A 24701-nucleotide genomic window follows, 5' to 3' on the forward strand; every position below is an offset into this window, starting at 1 on the left:
AGTAGACTTGACCTAATTCCGCTCCGACAAATGATGTAACAATTCATGGAGTAACAAATGTTTTAAAATTGCAACAAATCAGACGAGAGATGCAGCAAATGGTACAAGGAAGCAACTTGGACGGGCATTTGGACCATGTAGTGAACTGCCTCTGTCTGTCTCTCAGGGACGGGTCATATGATTGGATTCAATGAGAAACCGCTGGGAGAGTGTGAGAAGGAGAGGAATTTTGCAGCGTGGCGGCGATGATGCTGTTTGTGCGGGCGCGGCCAGGGAAGATGTTGTTGCTGCTGCTGCTGCTGCTGTTGTTGTTGCCTCCGCCGGTGGTATTATTTCTCCGGGTGATCTAAAAAGGCTCAACCATTCGTCCCTTTCCCTCCTGATACATTGTAGCAGCGACAGCGGTAGCGATGGCAGAGCGAGGAGCAGAGAGCCTGGCGGTGGCAGCTTCAGGGACACGGGCAACAACAGCAGAGCCGCAGGAGCTGTCGCTGGAGCAGATCCTCAGGCTGTACAACCAGCCGCTGAACGAGGAGCAGGCGTGGGCCGTGTGTTACCAGTGTTGCGGAGCTCTCCGCCGCTGCCGGAGCCGGAGCCGGAGCCGGAGCAGCAGCCTGGCCGCTGATGAGCGCCCGCCCTGGGGGGGCAGGCTGAGTGGGGCTGGCGCCGTCCTCTTGTACCGGGACGGCAACATCAGCATCCAAGGCGACTCAGGTAAGAGCACCCCGCCTCAAGAATTACTATTAGGAGACAAAACAGAGATGCTCAACGCGCTGACATTTTTTTAGACATCAAAACTCAATTTATTCCATTACGTTCAATAATATTCACAAAACAAACAATAACAATTATTCACAAGCCACACATTTTTTCAATATTAAAACTCAATTTATTCCATTACATTCAATAATATTCACAAAACAAACATTAACAAATATTATTCACAAGCCACACATTTTTAAAGTATTAAAACTCAATTTATTCCATTATATTCAATAATATTCACAAAACAAATAACAAATATTCACAAGCCACACATTTTTAAAATATTAAAACTCAATTTATTCCATAATATTCACATAACAAACAATAACAAATATTATTCACAAGCCACACATTTTAAAAATATTAAAACTCAATTTATTCCATTATTTACAATCATATATTTTTTAAACAATAAAAAATATTAGCATTGTTAATAATATAGTATTTCTTAAAATATTATTATTAAAAATCAAACCTCACAAAAACATTCCTGGAACTGTTGTATTAATGTACTGCTTCAGAACACTGTAGATATTATTCATAGTAAGATTATTTACAAAACAAACAATAACATGTATTAGAATAAAATATGATTAGTAAGAAAAAACAAACCTCAGACTGCTGCTGGAAGTGTTTTATTAATGTATTGTCTCAGAGTGCTGTAGTTATTATTTACCATAATCATATTTACAAACCAAACAATAAAAAAATATTATGGTAAATAATCCCTGCAGCCTTCTGAAGCAACACATTGATAAAACATTCCAGTCTGTTATTTGATTCAAAAGCAGAAATGGGCGACAAAAGTTAAATTTGCAAATTTTAAATGGATTGGATTCTGCATGCACAGTGTTTTCTTGTCTGTTACCTGTGTTTCCATTTCTAAATGGCGAGCGGATGGCAGGATTTCTGCAAATGCTGAAAGTCAGAGGGGTGAGGGCTTGAATAGCGTTGGTAGGGATAACGGGGAGGGGAGGGGGTGTGAGGTGTGACATTTCCAAGAACAAAAAACATTTCCCTCAGTGAGATATTGAGGGTGAAAGCAGACCCAAAACAGGGATAAACAATGCACAAATACATAGGCCAAAGGGAGAGTCGAGAGACAGCTTCATTGTGGCACCAGGATCACCAGTAAAACAAGGTCAGGTTAGCTAGCCTCTGGTGAAGGAGCTCGAAGTGTGAGAGGGGAGGCTGCGAGACGCCACAACAATAATCCCTGAAGATGGGCACATCACTGGCCCAATGATAACTACAGGACAATGACACGAAGAAAACTGTGGGGGAGGAGGGAGTGATCAATCTTTATAAAAACACCATTCAGTTTATGAAGCAAACAGACATTCATCAATTATCCCCCTGCCACATAACAATGCCCTTGTGTATTGTGCACAAAGCCATTGATTTTACTGAAGAGGAACAGCCGGATTCAAGCTTTGGTCTTCCTGGAAATGCAGGAATTTCCTTTTTAATAAAATTAGAATTAGGCTTGTTTGGTTAATGACTGGTTATTGACAGTGGGCCACTGTGAAAAGGAATCATGAATGGCAGCCCATGATTTAATGGGGTTTATCCATTCACAGGCTCTGGGAATTGGTGGCAACACCATCATTTATTGAGTCAAGACTGTTTTATCGTCATATGTCCCAGACAGAACAATGAAATTCTTGCTTGCAGCAGTACATAGAGTAAACATAGTACTCTATAAACAATTAATAAACAAGAAAAAAAGTCCTATACATATGTGTGTGTGTATATATATGCATGTGTGATTATGTGTGTGTGTGTATATGTATATGTGTGTGTGTGTGTATATATATTTGTTTGTGTGCGCGAGTGGCGCAGCGGTAGAGTTGCTGCTTTACAGCGAATGCAGCGCCGGAGACTCAGGTTCGATCCTGACTACGGGTGCTGCACTGTAAGGAGTTTGTACGTTCTCCCCGTGACCTGCGTGGGTTTTCTCCGAGATCTTCGGTTTCCTCCCACACTCCAAAGACGTACAGGTATGTAGGTTAATTGGCTGGGTAAATGTAAAAAATTGTCCCTAGTGGGTGTAGGATAGTGTTAATGTACGGGGATCGCTGGGCGGCACGGACTTGGTGGGCCGAAAGGGCCTGTTTCCGGCTGTATATATATGATGATATGATATTGTAGCGACCATAGAGAATGGTCCAGGTCGTCGAACCCTCGGATTGGCCAGCGAGGTCACGTGTGAACGCGACCATGGGGATTGGTCCAGGTAGCGACATCGCTGATTGGCCAGCGATGTCATGTGCGCTTTTGGCGCCCGAAATAGACAGTTCGGCGAAGTCTTCGAAGAAGACAGTAAGTTTTTGATGGTTGTCCTTTACCTTGTTGTTTAACTCTGTATTCGAATATTGCGGCTGCAATAAACTTCTTCTACAACCAACAAGTTTTCGGACTCGCCATATTGGTGACCCCGACGTGATCTGGACGATCACCGACTAAGCAGGAACCCGACGCCTCGTTGACGATGACCGCGCCGGGCACACCGGAGTTAAGCGCGGCAAGCGTTCACCTTCCGTTGTTTTGGACGCACGCACCGCAAGCTTGGTTTATCCACACCGAAGCTCAATTTCATATAAAGAAGATATCGGACGAATCCACGATGTACTACTACCTCGTCAGCACTCTATCGCCGGACACGACCAAGCGCGTGATGCGGTTCATCGTGAATCCACCTGCGGAAAGTAAGTACGAGGCCATGAAGAAAGTATTACTGCGAATCTTCGGGTTTAATAAGCATGGTGGTGCGGCAAGACTTCTGCACCTACCGGATCTTGGAGACCAACTGCCTTCCGTCCTCATGTCCGAAATGATGATGCTAGCCGGTGAGCATACGGATTGCCCTATGTTCGAACAGGCATTCCGCGAGAGACTTCCTGAGGATGTCCGACTGCTGCTCACGGATTGTTCTTTTAAGGACCCCGAAGCATATGCAGCGAAAGTGGACGCGCTCATAGCGGCAAAAAACAAGGCAAGCGGTTCGATCAACAAGGTCTCGACATCAGTGACCACGCCACAGCGACGGCAAGATGGCGCCACGTCTCCCGCCAATTCTCCGAAAGCCCGCCAAAAAGATCCGCACAAGCGCGGCTGGTGCTATTATCACCTACGATGGGGTAACGAATCCCGCAACTGCCGCTTGCCTTGTACCTTCGCGGGAAATGCCTCGGCCGATCGTACATAGGGGCAGTTACGATTGGCCAGAACCGGCGCCTCTATGTCCATGATCGATTCACGGACACAGAATTTTTGGTGGACACGGGAGCCATCGTCAGCATAGTGCCGCCGACCGACCTCGAAACCAGATCGGGTAAGACAGGTCCCACCCTCATCGCGGTTAATGGCAGCCCAATTCGCACTTTCGGTATACGGAAGATGTCCCTTGTGTTAGGCCTCCGCACGTACGAATGGCCATTCATCATAGCCGACGTCAAACAAGCGATCCTGGGCGCAGATTTTCTCTGGGCTTTTTCACTGGTCCCTGATGTCCGCGGTAACGACCTCCGACCCTCCGCCGAAGATGAGCACGTCGCTCCGACAATCGCCTCCTCGCCCAGCCCTACTGTCCAGGCCGTCGTCGCGGCCCCTGACTCGTATGCTGAGATTCTGGCAGAGTTTCCAGAGCTGCTCATTCAACGTTTTGACACGCCTTCGGCCAAGCACGGCGTGGTCCATCACATCCGCACCGAAGGCCCTCCCGTTTTCGCTCGGGCCAGGAGACTACCGCCAGACAAACTGGTGGTGGCACGGGCGGAGTTCAGGAAGATGGAGGAAATGGGAATTGTCCGTCAGTCTGACAGCCCGTGGGCCTCGCCGTTACATATGGTCTCCAAGGCATCTGGGGGGTGGAGACCATGTGGCGATTATCGGCGTCTCAATGCTGTCACCACGGCTGATCGCTACCCCATACCACACCTACAGGACTTTTCATCTGGGCTGGAAGGAGCGGTGGTGTTTTCCAAAATCGATTTGGTGCGAGGATACCACCAGATCCCGGTGCGACCGGAGGACATACAGAAAACAGCAACGATTACTCCGTTTGGGTTGTTTGAATGGTTGCGTATGCCTTTCGGTTTAAAGAACGCGGCACAGGCTTTCCAACGACTGATGGACCGCGTGGGCCGGGGTTTACCCTTTTTGTTTATTTATTTAGACGACATCCTGGTCGCCAGCCCCTCAGTGCAGGAACACCAGGCCCACTTGCGGACCGTGTTCCAGCGGCTCCAAGACCACGGGCTCATTATCCAACCCTCCAAATGTCAATTCGGCCTTCCTGCTCTTGATTTTCTAGGGCACAGAATTACCCCTGCTGGCGCCTCCCCTTTGCCCGAGAAGGTGGAGGCTATCCGGGCATTTCCCAGGCCCACCACAGTAAAAGGGCTACAGGAGTTCGTAGGCATGGTTAATTTCTACCATAGGTTCGTTCCGGCAGCTGCGCGAGTCATGCGCCCGCTTTTCCAATGCCTTGCAGGGAATCCGGTAGAGTTGATATGGTCCCCGACCGCAGAGTCGGCTTTTACAGCAGCTAAGGCAGCCTTGGCAGACGCCACCATGTTGGTCCATCCGAGCCCCTCCGCCCCCACGGCCCTGACGGTTGACGCCTCTGACGTGGCGGTGGGCGGGGTTCTGGAGCAGCAGGTCGGTGGCCGTTGGCAGCCTTTAGCGTTTTTCAGCCGGCAACTAAATTCGGCCGAGCTGAAATATAGCGCATTTGACCGAGAGCTTCTGGCTCTCTATTTAGCTGTTCGTCATTTCAGGTACTTCCTCGAGGGCCGCCCATTTGTGGCCCTTACGGACCACAAACCATTAACATTTGCTTTTTTGAAATTGTCTGACCCATGGTCGGCCCGCCAGCAGCGGCACCTGACTGCTATCTCCGAATTTACCACCGATGTCCGTCATGTCGCGGGTAAGCTTAATGCCGTTGCTGACTCCCTGTCTAGACCCGCTTTTCCCCCTATTTCGGCGGTGGACTGCGAAGTGGATCCCCAGGAGCTTGCGGAGGCACAGCTTCTAGCGGATACCGTTTCAGCATACCGGTCCACCACTTCGGGATTGAAGTTGGCCCAGGTAGCTTGTGGGTCGGAAGGCACAAAGGTCTGGTGCGATGTTTCTCTTCCCCGTCCCAGGCCGGTAGTACCGCCCTCCCTTCAGCGCCGGGTTTTCGATGCCATTCATGGGCTGGCGCACCCGTCCATCCGCTCCACCTCTGCCTTGGTAGCAGCGAGGTTTGTCTGGCATGGCCTACGGAAACAGGTAGCGGGTTGGGCACATTCCTGCGTTCCCTGTCAGACCGCTAAAGTCCAGCGCCACGTCCAGCCCCCCTTACAGGATTTCGAGGTCCCAGCAGTTCGTTTTTTCCACATCCACGTGGATTTGGTCGGGCCTTTGCCTTCCTCCCGGGGCTACACCCACCTCCTCACGGTGGTGGATCGGTTCACCCGGTGGCCAGAGGCTTTCCCATTGTCTGATATTTCGTCAGCGTCTTGTGCTAGGACTTTGGCCCTTCATTGGGTAGCTCGTTTCGGGGTCCCGGCAGTTATTACCACTGACAGAGGGCCACAGTTCACTTCGTCCCTCTGGGCCGCGCTCGCAGAACTGTACGGTTCCAAGTTACAACCCACTACTGCATATCACCCCCAGGCAAATGGACTCGTAGAAAGGTTCCACCGTCAACTTAAGGCATCCCTCAGTGCAAGGCTTGAAGGCCCGGACTGGGTAGACCAGCTCCCTTGGGTTCTTTTGGGCATCCGGACTGCTCCTAAGCTAGATCTCGGTGCGTCGTCCGCGGAGCTAGTATATGGCTCGACACTTCGAGTACCCGGAGATTTGTTTCCGGACCTTTCAGACCAGCTGCCTACAGTCCCATCGGTGTTAGCATGTCTCCGGGAACGGGTGGGCTCCCTGGCCCCAGTTCCAACTTCACGTCATGGGTGTCCCATGGTACACGAACCGCCTTCCCTGAAGGACTGTGAGTTTGTTTTTCTGCGAAAAGATGCCCATCGCGCCCCGTTGCAGAGGGTCTATCAAGGGCCGTTCCGGGTTTTGCGTAAGGGAACGGCTACCTTCACCTTAGACATGTGTGGCAAGAGTGAGCTCGTCTCGGTGTCCCAGCTCAAACCTGCACATTTGGATCCGGATCAACCAGTCCTGGTCGGTCAAACCCCTAGGAGAGGCCGACCTCCGTTAGTTCCGCTCAGTCCAGGACCCCCCGTTCCGACAGTTCCTCCAGGACCCCCCGTTCCGACAGTTCCTCCACGACCCCCCGTTCCGGTAGTTCCTCCAGGACCTCCCGTTCCGGCTGTTCCGCCAAGTCCGGAACCCCCGGCTCCTGTGGTTCAGGCTGTCCCTCTCCGTACTCGTTATGGTCGCGAAATCCGGCTCCCTGCTAGGTTCCGCACCTCGGGTTCTGGGGGGGGTCATGTAGCGACCATAGAGAATGGTCCAGGTCGTCGAACCCTCGGATTGGCCAGCGAGGTCACGTGTGAACGCGACCATGGGGATTGGTCCAGGTAGCGACATCGCTGATTGGCCAGCGATGTCATGTGCGCTTTTGGCGCCCGAAATAGACAGTTCGGCGAAGTCTTCGAAGAAGACAGTAAGTTTTTGATGGTTGTCCTTTACCTTGTTGTTTAACTCTGTATTCGAATATTGCGGCTGCAATAAACTTCTTCTACAACCAACAAGTTTTCGGACTCGCCATAATATGATGATATATATATATATATATATATATATATATATAACACTCGCGCACACAAACAAACAATAATAGTGCTAAAAGATAAAACCAATGTTGTAATGTTTAATAGCTTGATGGCTGCAGTGAAGAAGCTGTTCCTGAACCTGGACGTTACAGTTATCAGGCTCCTATACCTTGTGTCCTGATGGTCAGGGTGATGTGGGTCCACCTCTCATAGCCCTGGAGAGGCTGAGACAGTGTGTTGTGAGAAGTCACTGTATCATTCGGACAGCCTCTTCCCACCCACGTCTAATCCTCGCCAGCCTCCTATCTGTCTGTCTGTTCTTGCTTTTGTACGGCAGCTCGTTGTTCAGAGTTTGCAGGCTGTCAAATGGCACTTGTCTGATTGATAGTTCGGGACCCCTACACTTTATGATCAGAGTTTATGGACTGTCAAATTACAGAATTACGAGGATGTTGCCAGGACTCGAGGGCCTGAGCTGTAGGGAGAGGTTGAGCAGGCTAGGACTATATTCCTTGGAGCGCAGGAGGATGAGGGATGATAGTATTGAGGTGTACAAGATCATGAGAGGAATAGATTGGGTAAATGCAGTCTTGCCCAGAGTAGGGAAATCGAGAATCAGAGGATGTAGATTTCAGGTGAGGGGGAAAGATTTGATAGAAGCCTGTGGGGTAACCTTTTACATAAAGGGTGATGGGTGTGTGGAATGAGCTGCTGGAGGAGGTAGTTGTGGAGGAGGTCAAGGGTTATGGGCCAAGGGCGGGCAGGTATGACTAGTGTAAATGGGGCATGTTAGTCGGCATGGGCAAGTTGGGCCGAAGTGCCTGTTTCCTTGTTGTATCACTCATCTGGTGCACTACAATGCTGAGAACTATATCCTGCACTCTGTATCTTTCCCTTCACTCTGGCTATTAAGTTTGCCTTAATTGTATTAATGTCTAGTATTATTTGATTTGATTAGATAATAGTGGATGTAGCCCAGTTTCTTCACACAGGCCAGACTTCCTACCATTAACTCCATCTAAATTTTGCACAGCCAAAATAATCAAAGTCTTGTCCCACCCTGGTTTAATTTAGAGATACAGCGTGGAAACAGGCCCTTCGGCCCACCGAGTCCGCGCCGACCGGCGATCCCCCGCACATTAACACTATCCTACACACATTAGGGACAATTTGCACATACACCAAGCCAATTACCCTACAAACCTGTACGTCTTTGGAGTGTGGGAGGAAACTGAAGATCTCAGAGAAAACCCACGCGGTCACGGGGAGAACGTACAAACTCCATACAGACAGCACCTGTAGTAAGGATCGAACCCGGGTCTCCGGTGCTGCAAGGCAGCAACTCTACTGCTGTGCTGCCCCTCCTGGTCTTCCCTCCTTTTCCCTGCTCCCGTCCAGCAGAACGAACAGCAGCTTGAAAGTGCACATCACCAGCATTGGGAACAGTTTCTTCCCTTCGGTCATCAGGCTTCTGAATGGTCCTTACATAAGCCAGGGTAATGTTCGATTCACCTCCACCCCATTGCGGATGTTGGACTCTGTCTATGGAATTGATGCGCTACAATGCTGAGAACTACATTCTGCACTCTGTCTCTTCCGCTTTGCTCCACCTATTGTACTTGAGTTTAAACCGAGTCATGCAGTGTGGAAACCGACCCTTCGGCCCAACCTGCCCAAGCCGAACTGATTGTATCCATGCATGGGTATATCTGATTTGTTTGGATAGCATTCAAAACAAAGCTGTACCTTGGTGCACGTGGCATTGATAAACCTAAACCTATACTATCTGATTGAGAGTTCATGGCCCCAACACACTCATATGCCACCGAGGGAGTCAAGCACAGTCAAGAGGTTGTTTATTTTGGGTGGACATTAAACTGAGGACCAGCCTGCCCTCTTGGTAAACTTGGGTCATCTTGCTTTAGTATTTGAGTGGTACTTTGAGACTAGTCTCAGTGTGAGTGCCGATGCTCATCACCCCACAAACGTCTTTGTGGATTATCTTGCCCCTGTCATGTTCCGACTGTGGGAGCTTACTGACTGTGCATAAATTGGCTGCCGTGTCCACAATATTCTAATCAGGGCTGTACTTCAGGAGCCCATCATTAGTTGTAAAAGATGTTGGAACTTTTTTTGAAAAGTGCTACAAAGGTGGTGGCACGGTGGCGCAGTGGTAAAGGTGGTGGCACGGTGGTGCAGTTGTAAAGGTGGTGGCATGGTGGTGCAGTGGTAAAGGTGGTGGTGCAGTGGTAAAGGTGGTGCCTTACAGCGCCAGGCACATGTGTTTGATCCAGACTATGGGTGCTGTCTGGACGGAGTTTGTATGTTCTCCCTGTGACTGTGTAGGTTTCCTCCGTGTGTTCTGGTTTCCCCCCACACTCCAAAGACGTGCAGATTTGCAGGTTAATTGGCTTCTGTAAATTGTTCCGGGTGTGTAGAGTAGAACTAGTGTGCAGGTGATTGCTGGTCGGCGTGGACTCGGTGGGCCGAAGGACCTGTTTCCACGCTGTATCTCTAAACTAAACTCAATGTCAATCTTCCTTTTCCGTCTCATTAGCTAACTTGCGATCACAGTTCTCTCCAACAGGTAAATGAACGTTACCTGGTGTTTTTGGGTGTGGCCCAATCCTGGGAGTTTTATCATAAACATCGGGTTGGATTTCCGCGTCAACCAAGAGCTGGAATGTGCTGGTGAAATCTGGCAGATGCACTGTGTTCACGTAGCAGGAGCTCTGTCAGCTGTGGTGTGAAGCTTGCAAAATCTGCCTTGTGGAGAAACAAGAAACTGCAAGTGTAGGGAGGAACTGAAGAAGGGCCTCGACCCTTGCCTTTTCTCCAGAGGTGCTGCCCGACCTGCTGAGTTACTCCAGCTTTTATGCGCCTCGCAAGGAACTGCAGTTGTTTGTTTGCCAAAAAAGACACAAAGTGCTGGAGTAACTTCACAGGTCAGGCATCATCTCTGGAAAACATGGATAGGTGACGTTTCGAGTCAGGACCCTTCTTCAGACTCTGAATCCGACTGGAAATATCACCCATACATGTTCACCAGAATATCAGCCTTGTGTTGGTGACTCAACTTGCACGCTTGGGAATGAGAGCCAATTGTACCTTCCGATTCTGGTGACTTTGTATGTAAACTAGACTGTAGAGGTACAGCATGGAAACAGGCCATTCGGCCCACTGAGTCTGCGCAGACCAGGGATCCCCACACGCTAACAATACCCTACACACTCGGGACAATTTACAATTGCACCAAGCCAATTAACCCACAAACCTGTACATCTTTAGAGTTTGGGAGGAAACCAGAGAAAATCCACGCAGGTCAAGGGGAGAAGGTACAAATTCTGTACAGACAGCACCCACAATAGACAATAGGTGCAGGAGTAGGCCATTCGGCCCTTCGAGCCAGCACCGCCATTCACCGTGATCATGGCTGATCATGAACAATCAGTACCCCGTTCCTGCCTTCTCCCCATATCCCTTGACTCTGCTATCTTTAAGAGCTCTATCTAACTCTCTCTTGAAAGCATCCAGAGAACTGGCCTCTACTGCCTACTGAGGCAGAGAATTCCACAGCTTCACAACTCTGAGTGAAAAAGTTTTTCCTTATCTCCGTTCTAAATGGCCCAACATTGGGAACATGTTTCCTGCCTCTAGCGTGTCCAACCCCTTAATAATTTTGTATGTTTCAATAAGATCCCCTCTCATCCTTCTAAATTCCGGAGTATACAAGCCCAGTCGCTCCAGTCTTTCAGCGTACGACAGTCCCGCCACAGTCAGTATCGAACCCGGATCTCTGGCGCTGTAAGGCAACAATTCTACCACTGTGCCACTGTCTTCAGACTCTGAACCCAACCCAGAAATACCACCAATCCATGTTCTCCTGAAGGTCTGCCTTCTGTTTGGGGTATCTTTTGCTGTATCTCTACAGTCAAGTCTAAACACAAAGACTCGCCTGGCCCCAAGGAGTGAGAACCATTGTGCTTTCTGACTTCAGGTATCTGTATTCCATTGTGAAAATTTAATTCAGATTTACTGATGTCGTCCTCTAAGGAATGAGAGAAAAAAATCACTTTGCAATTGTGCTGTGACTTTCGTGACCATCTGGGGAATTTGCAGCCAGTGAGAACAGAAAACATAATTGGGAGGTCATGCTGCAGTTGTGTAAGACGTTGGCGAGACCGCATCTAGAATATTGTGTTTGGTTCTGGGCACCAAGTTATGGGAAAGATATTGTTAAGCTTGAAAGGGGTCAGAAAAGATTTACGAGGATGTTGCCAGGACTAGAGGGTGTGAGCTGTCGGGAGAGGTTTAGACTGGGTCTCTATTCCATGGAGCGCAGGAGGATGAGGGGTGATCTTATAGAGGTGTACAAAATCATGAGAGGAATAGATCAGGTAGATACAGTCTTTTGCCCAGAGTTGGGGAATCGAGGACCAGAGGACATAGGTTCCGGGTGAGGGGGAAAAGATTTAATAGGAATCCGAGGTGTAACTTATTCACACAAAGGGTGATGGGTGTATGGAACAAGCTGCCAGAGGAGGTAGTTGAGGCTGGGACTATCCTGTTGTTTAAGAGACAGTTAGACAGGTACATGGACAGGACTGGTTTGGAGGGATATGGACCAAGCGTAGGCAAGTGGGATGTGTGTAGCTGTTGGCCAGTGTGGGCAAGTTGGGCTGAAGGGCCTGTTTCCACACTGTATCACACTATGACTCTATGACCAACAGTACAGAACAGGAACAGGCCCTTTGGTCAAAAAAGTCCGTGCTGAACATGATGCCACGATAAACTCATCTCTGCCTGCACGTGTTCCATATCCCTCCATTCCAAGTACATCCAAGTGCTGTTTCATTAAATGCCCCCATCGTATCGGCCTCAACCATCACCCTCCACAGCACTTTCCTGTCACTCGATGTGTGTGTATAAAATAAATAAATAACACGCCCTGCACATCTCTAAAATGCCCCTCTTACCTTAAAGCTGTGTTCTCTAGTCTTTGATATTTCCATTCTGAGAAAAAGATTCTGTCTACCCTCTCAATGGCCCTCATAATTTTATAAACAAAGGCCTTGAAACCTATAGTGTAGGAAACAACTGCAGATGCTGGTTTAAACTGAAGGTAGACACAAAAAGCTGGAGCAACTCAGCGGGTCAGACAGCATCTCTGGAGAAAAGGAATAGTTGACGTTTTGGGTCGAGACCCTTCTTCAGACTCTTCTCAACCCAAAACGTCACCTATTTCTTTTTCTCCAGAGATGCTGTCTGACCCGCTGAGTTACTCCAGCTTTTTGTGTCTATCTTCAGCCTTGAAACGTAATTGTTTTGTGGGGGATTCTGAGGCCATTTTTGTGCACCGCAAGGTTTCAGCAAAATGTTAGAAACATTCAGGTATATTTTTAGCCATTTATGGTAAATCTTAACCCCCCCCCCCACAGAATTAGTAGCCCACCCAGCTCGAGAATTCTAAATATTTTGGACAAGGTGATTTTGAGAGTTTGCAATGGTGGCAATTGGCCTTGCTTGGAGATGTAGCCTTGTGAAACTGCTGTCTGTGATTTCCCACTTATTCATTTTAACCAGCGCATCCTTACACACTTGGCAGAAGCTTTTGCCGTTAGTGTCTGGCGCGCGGATACAGCCTACTTGCAAAATCAGCTCCAATTTATTTAATGGGAGAGATGTAAAATATAAAGATAGATATATTTATATAGGTATGTAGGTTAATTGGCTGGGTAAATGTAAAAATTGTCCCTAGTGGGTGTAGGATAGTGTTAATGTACGGGGATCACTGGGCGGCACGGACTTGGTGGGCCGAAAAGGCCTGTTTCCGGCTGTATATATATGATATGATATGATATGATATAAAGAAACAAAGAATCAGCTCAATGACACAGCGGTAGAGTTGCTGCCTCACATCGCCTGAGACCCGGGTTCGATCCTGACAACGGGTGCTGTCTGTACGGAGTTTGTACATTCTCCCCCTAACCGCTTGGGTTTTAACCTGGTGCTCCGGTTTCCTCCCACACTCCAAAGATGTACAGATTTGTAGGGTTTTTTGGCTTCATTAAAAATTGTAAGTTTTCCCTTTTGGGAATCACTGATCGGCATGGACTCGGTGGGCCACGAAGGGTCTGTTTCCGCACTGTATCTCTACACTTATATTTTTTAAAAACTAAATTGAATGCAGATGCTGGTTTATACCAAAGATAGACACAAAGTGCTGGAGTAACTCAGCTGGTCAGGCAGCATCTCTGGACAAGAAGGATGGGTGACGTTTTGGGTTGGGACCCTTCTTCAGACTCCTTATTCAGTTTGCTCTTGTTTGGTTTCTTGATGAGTGGGACTATTTTTCCAGGAGATGCCAAGGATTTGCTTACTGGAACCGTGCTGAATTAAATGTGCAAGAATAGCCTGAGAATGACTAGTTGTCTGATTTCTCTTTGCTCCCTTTGTGTAAAAATACCTTTTTTTTTTTTAATATCACGCTTCAACAAGACTGATCATAAAACCCTTAAGATCCCAACCAGTGTCTTCTGTAGAACAATGCAGATAAGATGTGGGTTCAGTGTTTTATGATCCAAATTTTAAGATCAATTTTGGTGCATTTTCTGAGCACTAGTCCTGTGATTCCTAATAACTCCATTTTCCTTTCCCCTGTGTAAATGTTGCTCTAGTATTCAGTGGCCTCATGGGACCGTAAAAAATATGCACTCCAGCAAGGAATGTTTATTAAATGTATTTAAGTCTGTCTCTTTGTCTATCATCTGTGTGGTGTAGTGTGGAGATCTTAGTAAAGATGAGTTGAGTTTAGTTTATTGTACAGTGAAAAGCTTTTGTTGCGTGCTAACCAGTCAGCGGAAAGACAATGCATGATTACAATTGAGCCTTCTACAGGGTACAGACACAGAACAAAGGGAATAACGCTCAGTGCAAGACAGAGTTCAGTGAAGTCCGATCAAAGATAGTCTGAGGGTCTCCAGTGACATTTTTAACTGTCCTAAATACTTGCTTTCATTTTCCTCCTCCGACTCAGGAAATTATTCCAGCAATATGAGAGCAGACTAAACAAAAGTTAGCACCCATCAGAAGAAGAAAAGAAACAAAAAATCTCTCGAAACATAATTTAAAGATTGGACGAGGTCAGTCTCAGAGAAAAAGAGACTGACTGAAATTGTGTAGGAAGGGAATGCCAGTGTTTAGAGACTAGATTCCTTAATGCACAGTCACCAATTACTGGGAAAAGCAAATATATGTTGCATATGTCAAGAATGAGGATATGGCCTTGTTGTCCATGTTGAAATCCATGTTGTCTGCATGGATTTTAGGAAGGCATTTGATAAAATTCCCCCATGGTAGGCGGATCAAAAAGGTTAAGATGCAACAGAGATGGTTGTTTGGATTCAGAACTGTCTTACTGATAACGCTAATGGAATCTAGGGATATGGGGAAAAAGCAGGATCGGGGTACTGATTTTGGATGATCAGCCATGATCATATTGAATGGCAGTGCTGGCTCGAAGGGCCAAATGGCCTTCTCCTGCACCAATTTTCTATGTTTCGTTGTTAAAAGACAGAGGGTTGTGGTGGAGGGACAATATTGAGGCTGGAGGTCTTTGGCCAGTGGAGGTCTGCAGAGATCTGTGCTGGAGCCACTGCTGTTTGAGATTATATAAGTGACTTGGATGTAAACGTAGACAGGTTGGTTAGTAAGTTTGCAGATGACACCAAGAATGCTGGGTTCATGGACTGTGAAGAAGACTGAAAAGGTATACAATGGGATATCGATCAGCTGCAGAAATGGGTGGAGAATTGGAAGATGGAGTTTAATTCCAGCAAGTATGAGGTGTTGCACTGTGGGAGATCAAATGTAAGGGGACGATGTACATTAATGGCAATAGGGGGGGATCTTATAGAAACTTACAACATTCTTAAGGGGTTGGACAGGCTAGATGCAGGTAGATTGTTCCCAATGTTGGGGAAGTCCAGAACAAGGGGTCACAGTTTAAGGATAAGGGGGAAGTCTTTTAGGACCGAGATGAGAAAGTTTTTTTTCACACAGAGAGTGGTGAATCTGTGGAATTCTCTGCCACAGAGGGTAGTTGAGGCCAGTTCATTGGCTATATTTAAGAGGGAGTTAAATGTGGCCCTTGTGGCTAAAGGGATCAGGGGGTATGGAGAGAAGGTAGGTACGGGATACTGAGTTGGATGATCAGCCATGATCATATTGAATGGCGGTGCAGGCTCGAAGGGCCGAATGGCCTACTCCTGCACCCATTTTCTATGTTTCTATGTCTATCCATCGTGTACAGAGGGATCTTTGGGTCCACGTCCATAACACCCTGAAATTGGCAAAGCTAAGCAAAATGGTAAAGTAGGCATATGGTATGCTTGCCTTCATTGGTTAGGGCATTAAATGTGAAAGTTGGGACAAAGTTTAAAGGAGGAGGGTAGGATTATTTTGTTAAAGAGGGGTAGGGAGTGCCTTCAATGCGCTGCTGGGGGGTGATTGTGGCAGGTACAATAATGGCGTTTCAGAGGCTTTTAGTCGTAGGCACTTGGATATGCTGGGAATGGAGGGATATGGATTATGTGCAGGCAGATAAGACTTGGCATTATGTTCAGCACAGACATTGTGGGCCAAAGGGCCTGTTCCTATGCTGTACTGTTCTATGTGTAGGAAGGAACTGCAAATGCTGGTTTATACCGAAGATGGACACAAAGTGCTGGAGTAACTCAGCAGGTCTGGCAGCATCTCTGGAGGAAAAATGCAGTTTAATGGGCATAAGCGTTAAATAATGATTTAAAAATAAATAGAATGACGATATTCCCATAATAGAAGGGCAAAAATATTAGGTGTTCACATGCATAACGTCCTAAAAACATATGTGCAGGCAGATACATAAAGTCATAAAAAAACAAAATGTTGTTTTTTTTTAAATAATAGAGTACGTGAGCTTGCAAAACAGTAAATCTGTACCAAATCTTAAGCTGCTCTCAAATTGATAGAGTTGAAGATTTAGACCTGACCTCTAACATCACCCTGGTGAATCCAGATCTCCCTGCATCAATAGACAATAGGTGCAGGAGTAGGCCATTTAGCCCTTCGAGCCAGCACCGCCATTCAATGCGATCATGGCTGATCACTCTCAATCAGTACCCCGTTCCTGCCTTCTCCCCATACCCCCTCACTCCGCTATCCTTAAGAGCTCTATCCAGCTCTCTCTTGAAAGCATCCAACGAACTGGCCTCCACTGCCTTCTGAGGCAGAGAATTCCACACCGTCACCACTCTCTGACTGAAAAAGTTCTTCCTCATCTCCGTTCTAAATGGCCTACCCCTTATTCTTAAACTGTGGCCCCTTGTTCTGGACTCCCCCAACATTGGGAACATGTTTCCTGCCTCAGGGTGATGCTCGAGGTAAAGTAAAACTTCCCATTCTGAGGAGAGGCACAAGGCTCAAGAAGCAGAGAAGACTGGGCCTTTTAATTTATGAAGGGTTTTTCCACAGTCTTTCTTTGTCACTCTTCCTCATCAGTGGAAGACAGAGACGTGCCATTTATTTAAACTTGTAGAGGTGTATGAAATCATGAGGGGAATAGATCGGGTGGACGCACAGAGTCTCTTGCCCAGAGTAGGAGAATCGAGAACCACAGGACATGGGTTTAAGGTGGGGGGGGGGGGGGGGGGAAGGGGGGAAAGATTTAATAGGAACCTGAGGGGTGATTCTCTCACAAAAAGGTTGTTGGGTGTTTGGAACAAGCTACTAGAGGAGGTAGTTGAGGCAGGAATTATTGCAACGTTTATGAAACAATTAGACAGGTATGTGGATGGAACACGTTTAGATTTGGGCCCAATCCAGGCAGGACTAGTTTTGATGGGACATGTTGGTCTGTGTGGACAAGTTAGGCCAAGGGGCCTGTTTCCGTGCTGTATAATTCTGTGACTATCACTAAACTAATCCCGGAGAGGTGAGGAGAAATTTGCTTCTGAAAAAATATAGAAATCCTTTTCACAGAGAATGGTCGAGGTATTGATTTTTTTTTTTTTAATGAAACAATTTGTGTAATTCTAGTTAGTCATATAATCTGCTGTTGGTTATGTGGTAGCTGAAGTGGCAGCTGTATTTACTATTGCTAATAATATGAAAATGATGGTGTGTGAGATATGATGAAGGCTGTTGCAATGCATTCGGCCTGTAAGCTGTTCAGACTTGATATGGTTCGATTTCACCACAGAGTGCCATGCACTGTGTGGTATCTCAGCTGCACGGCCGTGGATAGGAGAGCTCTTCAGCAGGTCGTCTGCTGGGTGCAGAGGATCATTGGGATACAGCTACCAGCCCTGGAGGACATCTACAACGCACGCTGCCTCAGGATAGCCACCAGCATCTACAAGGGCTCCACGCACCCATGCCACCGTCTGTTTGAACCACTTCCATCTGGCAGACGTTACAAGGCCTTCTACGCCTGCACCTCCAGACTAAGAAACAACTTTATTCCTAGAGCTTTGGCTGCCCTGAATCGGACCTGCTGAGAGCCCCCCTTGATCTGTCTTTGCCCCCAGGGTCATCTGGCACAACTGACCCCTGCATGAAACTTTTTTGCACTTTACCTTGTTTCCTTTTGTTTTCTCCCCCCCCCCCCCCCCCCCCCCCCGTTGTTTTCGTTTTTCCCATGATTTATTTATATATTCTATAGCATCGATATGGAAGTGGCATTCTTAATCTCGTTGTATTTGTACAATGACAATAAAGATATTGTATTGTATTCCCACTGACTTTCAACGCATTACCAATCTTTCCCTCGAGTACAACGCACAACTGCAACTTCTGTCAATTGATGTCCTGTGCTGCTGTAGTTAATCTCAGCCAAGCCGTTGTATTTACACCAACCATGCCGTGTTGAAAATTCAACAGTATAACGCTGTTTCGCCGAGGCATTTTATTACCCCCTCTGGATTCAGGGACAGTTTCTACCCAGCTCTCATCAGGCAACTGTGCCATTCTATCAACAACCAGACAGCGGTCCTGAGCTCCAATCTACCTCATTCGAGACCCTCGGACTATCTGTAGTCGGACTTCACTGGACTTTATCTTGCACTAAACGTTATTCCTTTTATCATATAGCTGTACTCTGTGGAGGGTTCGATTGTAATCATGTATTGTCTTTCCGCCTCGGTACACGAGATACTAAACTAAACGAAAATAAAGTGAGTCCAAGTTTGACTTTTAAAAGACATTTGCACAAATATATAGAAACTAAACTACTGTCCACACATGGAATCGACGGCAGTGATCACAGCATGGTATCTCGGGTGGGGGGGAGGGGAAGGAAGGGGGAAGAATCACGGGTCGTTGAGAAGAGAGATGACTGAACCTGGAGCTGTCCTGATGGGGCTCAACAGACCAACACCTCACTCACGTTGCAGCCTCAGGGTCCACACACTGGGCACTGAATGAGTAAAGTGCAGCACGGTGGTGCAGCGGTGGAGCTTCTGCCTCAGCGCGAGAGACCCGGGTTCGATCCTGATCATGGAGACGTGATATTTCCAAAGGGAAGATGCAGAGTGCAGACTGGAGCTTGTGTGAATGACTCATCCCGGTGGATTCTGGTGCGTGCTGCTTTGGAACCCTCGTGGTATTTCCCTTCCTGCCCACGACATTACGCCACAGGTTAGCTGAGGAATTTGCCCGGTGGGCATTGACACACGGCCCTCCCATCACAATTTAGGCAGGCACCAGTTTTGACACGGCGTGCGGCACTGTGTCTTGTCAAGGGAATTTTGCTGCACATTTCCATGTAGGTGTGGAAAGCACAACTTGAGTCACATGGATAAAATCATGAGAGGAATAGATCGGGTAGATGAACAGAGGTGTCTCTTGCCCAGAGTAGAGGAATCGAGGACCAGAGGGCATGGGTTTAATTAATTTAATTAAAATCGTTGAAAACATTAGCGGGCGCAGTGGTGCTGGTTTCCAACGGGCACGGTGACGGACGCACCGCACATCTCTGTCCTCCGTACAGCTGGCAAGCTCTTCTTTCGTCTCTACATATGCGTCTTCCATCAACGTCCTCAGCGTCATCTTGTCTGGCCTTCCCGGGTTCCGTCTTCCATGGGTGGGTTCCCACGGCACGACCTTGTTTGCTGGTATTTCTGGATGGCGTTGGCAATGACCGGCGAGCCTCATCCTTCTTGACCTGATCTCCTCGGTCACAGGTGGAATCTCCCCATAGAGCTGGCCGTTGGTGATGTGGTCCCTCCGACTGACATGTTGAACTTTTCTGAGCATTCGGGTGGTAGATACCATCGAGAGACTTGGACAGTGCTCAGGTGAGAGTCCATGCCTCACACACGTACAATAATATTGTCTCCACAGTTGCATGGATAAATCTCAGTTTGAGACCCTTAGACAAACTGGGAAAGATTGTGTGCGTTTGTTTCATAATGTGCATAATTCAAAACCTATTATCATATGGGCCAACTGTTTAATTATTCATCATTGTTGGTTGGCGCAGACCTTTAAAGACCAGCTTTAGTGAGACCTGTGCACTGAAGTGTGGAGGCATGATTGAATAAGACAGCCTTCGGCTGCAGAGAATCGCTCCCATGTTTCCGCCCACTATTTCAGCAGCAGCCCAGAGTGTTTATCTGGTGCCAGCGATACCAGGCATGTCGGCACAGGTGCGTAATCCAGTGGTTTGAACTAATGAGAAGCAACGTGCAGGAAGGAACTGCAGATAGACACAAAAAGAACGTACAAACTCTGTACGGACAGCGCCCGTAGTCGGGATTGAACCCGGGTCTCTGGCGCTGTAAGGCAGCAACTCTACCGCTGCGCCACCGTGCAGCCCTTTTGACTGTAATCTATATACTAAAACTCTCGTTTGTTATCTTGTTTGTGACTGAACTTCAGCCAAAACGGTACACGATAGCGTGACAATTTTAGGCCCACCTTACTCACCATTGTCACTTTAGTGATAATGCAAGTAGTTTTATTCAAATCGGTGTTATATTTTTAAAGTTATTCGCATTTTAAAGTTTAAAAGGAGGGGAGGGGAGGGGAGGAGGGAGTGGGGGAGAGGGGGGGGAGTGGGGGAGAAGGGAGAGGGGGGGGGAGGACAGGGTGCTGCACCAATGCAGGAGAGGTTTGGGCACTTTGTCTAGTTTTAAATAAAACTGTTATCTGATTACATAATCATTGTTGTGCTGGTTATTGAACAGTTATTAAATAATTATTGAATAATAACTGTACTGGTTATTGCAAAAAAATTGGTACGATTAATATTTAAATAAGGAATACCATTGTACATGTGCAAAGGTGTAGAGTTGTTTTGTGTAGCATTCTTTTATGTTGTGTGTAGTGTTACTGAAACATGGATTCATAGAAACATCTATAATTGAATATTATTTAAAAAATAATCTTCCTTTTTGTCTTCTAGATAAAGGAGAATCCTTGCGGTGTACAGAATTGGAGGTAAGCTATTGATGAAATGCTGGAGAGATCACTGGTCATTCCATAGTATTGGCCACCGTTCAATCAGGGTATCCCTTGCAAGAGAACAGGAGTTGAACAGTTGGCTCCTGAAGCCTTTTCTTAACTTGATGGCTGATCTGATGACCTTGTCTGGTATGATGCTGTCTCTTCACCTACTTTAGCATCGGTAGCCCTGATAATCCAGTGGATCTGTGGTGCAGCACATTCCTTCTAAGGGCGGCACAGCGGTAGAGTTGCTGCCTTACAGATACCCGGGTTCAATCCCCGACTGCGAGTGCTGTCTGTACGGAGTCTGTACGTTCTCCCCGTGACCGCGTGAGTTTTCTCCGTGTGCTCCCGTTTCCTCCCACGTTGCTGTGAATCTGTAGACCTGCATTCAAATCCCGCCTTGGCTGCTGTGTAATTTAAGGTTGATTAATAGACCTGGGCCTCCTCCACTGTCAGAGTGAGGCCACATGCAGATTGCTGGAACATAACCTTGTATTTCGCTTGGGCAGCTTACAACCCAGCGGTATGAACGTTGATTAATCTAATATCAAGTAACCTCCGCTTTCCCCCTCTCTCTCTCTCTGTCCGCCACCCTAGTTGTCCTGCTAGTTCCACTGTTCGCAATGAATATCCCTTCATCATCACCTCTTCCCCAGCCAACAATGGGCCATTATGTGTTCCACCCTTCCTTGGTCACCTGATTTGTTCTGGCCTTTTCCCACCTCCATCCCCCCCCCCCCCCTCTACTTTCAGTCTGAAGAAGACTCCCAACCCGAAACATCACCTATTCCTTTTCTCCAGTGATGCTGACTGACCCATTGAGTCACTCCAGCACTTTGTGCCATTCTATGATTAATAGTCAAGGCGTTTTTAAAAAGGAAAATCAGCTCGTCTTGGTTATAATGACCACGTTACTTTAAAAAAACGCCCAGCTTGTTCATTACCACCGTTGTAGGGGAGGCAATTTATCATCCTTGCATGATCTGACCTGCATGTGTCTCTGGAGAAGGAGTCTGGTTGACTCTGACACAGCCAGCAAGTCCCTTGATTCAGACGCCGTTAGGATTTGGGTAATTAACGGTGGTCTTGTCAGCAGCACCACCACATCTTGGGAGGAGAAAATGCCCTATTTCCCCTCCCTGGGGCTTGTCCCTGACTACTGGTGGGAGAGTGAAGAGACAAGAGTGTTTTATTGTCAGGAAAAAAACTGCAGATCTAAATCGAATGTAGATCCAAAATGCTGGAGTAACACAGCGGGTCAGGCAGCATCTCGGGAGAGAAGATTGGGTCGTCACCCATTCCTTCTCTCCTGAGATGCTGCCTGACCCGCTGAGTTACTCCAGCATTTTGTGTCTACCTGTGTTTTATTGTCGTATATGTCTTGAAACACAACAATGAAATTCCTACCTGCAGCAGCACAACAGACTATGTAATCGTCCACCTGAAACGTCACCCATTCCTTCTCTCCTGAGATGCTGCCTGACCCGCTGAGTTACTCCAGCATTTTGTGTGTACCTTCAATTTAAACCAGCGTCTGCAGTTCCTTCATACACATGTGAGCAAAGTACTGTGTAACATCGAACACAGAATGGTACAGCAATGGGACACTTGGAGTAACATGTGCAGTTCTGGTCACCCCGTTACAGGGAGGATGAGGAGGCCTTGGAAAGGGCGCAGGAGAGGTTGACCAGGATATTCCTGAGATTAGAGAATATTTGCTGGAAAGAGAGGTTGAACAGACTTTCAGGGGCTTTAGAAACTAAGGGGAGACCTGATAGAAGGTTATAATATTATGAGAGGGATAGATAGGGTTAATTCAAAGCTGGTGCATGCAGTGGAAACGGTGTGCAGACTTGCTGTGAAGCATGAGGTGTGCAGGAATCTGCACTGCATTGGAGGGAAAGGTTCAGTCATTGGGAAAGAACAGATGGAGGCCCTCTGCACACTATTTAGTCATAGACTCATAAAGCCGGAAAGCAGCCCCCTGGTCTCAACGTGCCGATGCTGACCAAGATGCCCCATCTATATTAGAGTTTGGAGATACAGCGCGGAAATGGGCCCTTCAGCCCACCGAGTCCGTGCCGACCAGCGATCCCCTCGCACACTGACACTATCCTACACACTAGGCAACTTACAACTTTACCAAAGCCAATTAGTCTACAGACCTGCACGCCTTTGGAGTGTGGAAGGAAGCCGGAGCACCCGGAGAAAACCACGCGGTCACGGGGAGAACGTACAAACTCCGTACAAATTACGGAGGCATTTAAACACACCTGAGCAATTACAAACACCTCTGAAGCCATGTGTCCCAAACATTTAGAAGGATGAGAGGGGATCTTATCGAAACATATATGATTATTAAGGGGTTGGACACGTTAGAGGCAGGAAACATGTTCCCAATGTTGGGGGAGTCCAGAGCCAGGGACCACAGTTTAAGAATAAGGGGTAGGCCATTTAGAACGGAGATGAGGAAAATCTTTTTCAGTCAGAGAGTTGTAAATCTGTGGAATTTGCCTCAGAAGGCAATGGAGGCCAATTCTTTGACCATTTGGGTAAAACCATTCAAAGTCTTTCCTTGGTCAGGGGCCCAAATGGGCTTTATGCCGTGTGTATTTCTGTCATTATCACAACATCTCTGGAGAAAAGGAATAGGTGAAGTTTCGGGTCAAGACCCTTCTTCTGACATGTTTATTGGCATGGTAACTGTGCTTGCATTAGTATCTAGGATCTAGCCCAGAGATCTGGTGACATGAGACTGAATTCATTGTGCTCATTAGAGAGTTTAAATTTAGATTATTAAATCAGGTCTAAAAATCTCATATCGGAAATGGAGATTATGATCCAAATAGATAGCCATAAATACCCATCTGGTTGACTCGTTGTTAGTGGAAAGTGAACTGGTTTCCTTGTTCAGCCTGCATGTGATCACAGTACAGGCTCTGTAGCCGACTTCCTTGGTCTGGGAACGATTTAGTGCTGTGAGATCCAGAGGGGTCTATGTCCCTCAAACTAAGCCTGCCGGATCTCCTGGTTGCTAACCAATTTAACTCCCCTGCTCATTCCCACACTGACCTTCTGTCCTGGGCCTCCTCCATTGCCAGAGTAAGGTCGCATTCAAGCTGGAGGATCAGCACCTCGCACTTCATTAGGGTAGCTTACAACCCAATGGTATGAGCATGGAACTACCAATTTTGGGTAAACCCCCCCCCCTTGTTCCCCACCAGTGTGTGCACCCATTTCCACTGTTAAATGGGACCCCCCCCCCACCTTTCCCTTCCCCTTGACCCCCCCCTTCAACCTCTCTCCCTTCCTCTGGCTTCACTTTTTACTCCAACACTCGTTATTTAACGTTGTTTTGTCTTCTTTTTCTCTCTAGCCTTTGTCTATCCATCTGCCATTTAAGCCCCCATCACTCTGTCCCACCCCCATCTCTCTTTTCCAGCCTTCCCCTCCCTACTACAATCAGTCTGCAGAAGGGTCCCGACCCAAAACGTCGCCCTGTCTGTTCCCTCCACGGATGCTGCCCGACTCGCTGAGTTACTCCAGCACTTTGATTTGCCCCCCAACACAAATAAGTCGCTCGATTTATTCCTTGTCTTGCATTCCTTTTGTGAACTCAGCCTCGATTGGTAGTTCCACGTTCATACCATTGGTTTTTGCAAGAAAGCCTGTGTTTTCCTAAATTTCTTCCCGTCTGATATACTTAATGTTCTTATTTTT

General features: G+C 47.4%; 1 protein-coding gene across 2 annotated transcripts in view; it reads left to right on the top strand.

Moving 5' to 3' along the window:
* The window catches only part of LOC144592878 (protein spire homolog 1-like), a 160254-nt gene continuing 135553 nt past the window's right edge, over nucleotides 1-24701 (top strand). The window contains exons 1-2 of one of the 2 annotated variants that reach the window (XM_078398078.1): nucleotides 1-714; nucleotides 20938-20972. In XM_078398078.1, coding sequence (XP_078254204.1) covers nucleotides 411-714; nucleotides 20938-20972 — 339 coding nt within the window. In that variant the 5' untranslated portion in view covers nucleotides 1-410. The remainder of the gene's footprint in view (nucleotides 715-20937; nucleotides 20973-24701) is intronic. The other variant, XM_078398079.1, reaches the window with a different exon arrangement.

This window comes from Rhinoraja longicauda, chromosome 4 (assembly GCF_053455715.1).
Source record: "Rhinoraja longicauda isolate Sanriku21f chromosome 4, sRhiLon1.1, whole genome shotgun sequence".
Classification (NCBI taxonomy): domain Eukaryota; kingdom Metazoa; phylum Chordata; class Chondrichthyes; order Rajiformes; family Arhynchobatidae; genus Rhinoraja; species Rhinoraja longicauda.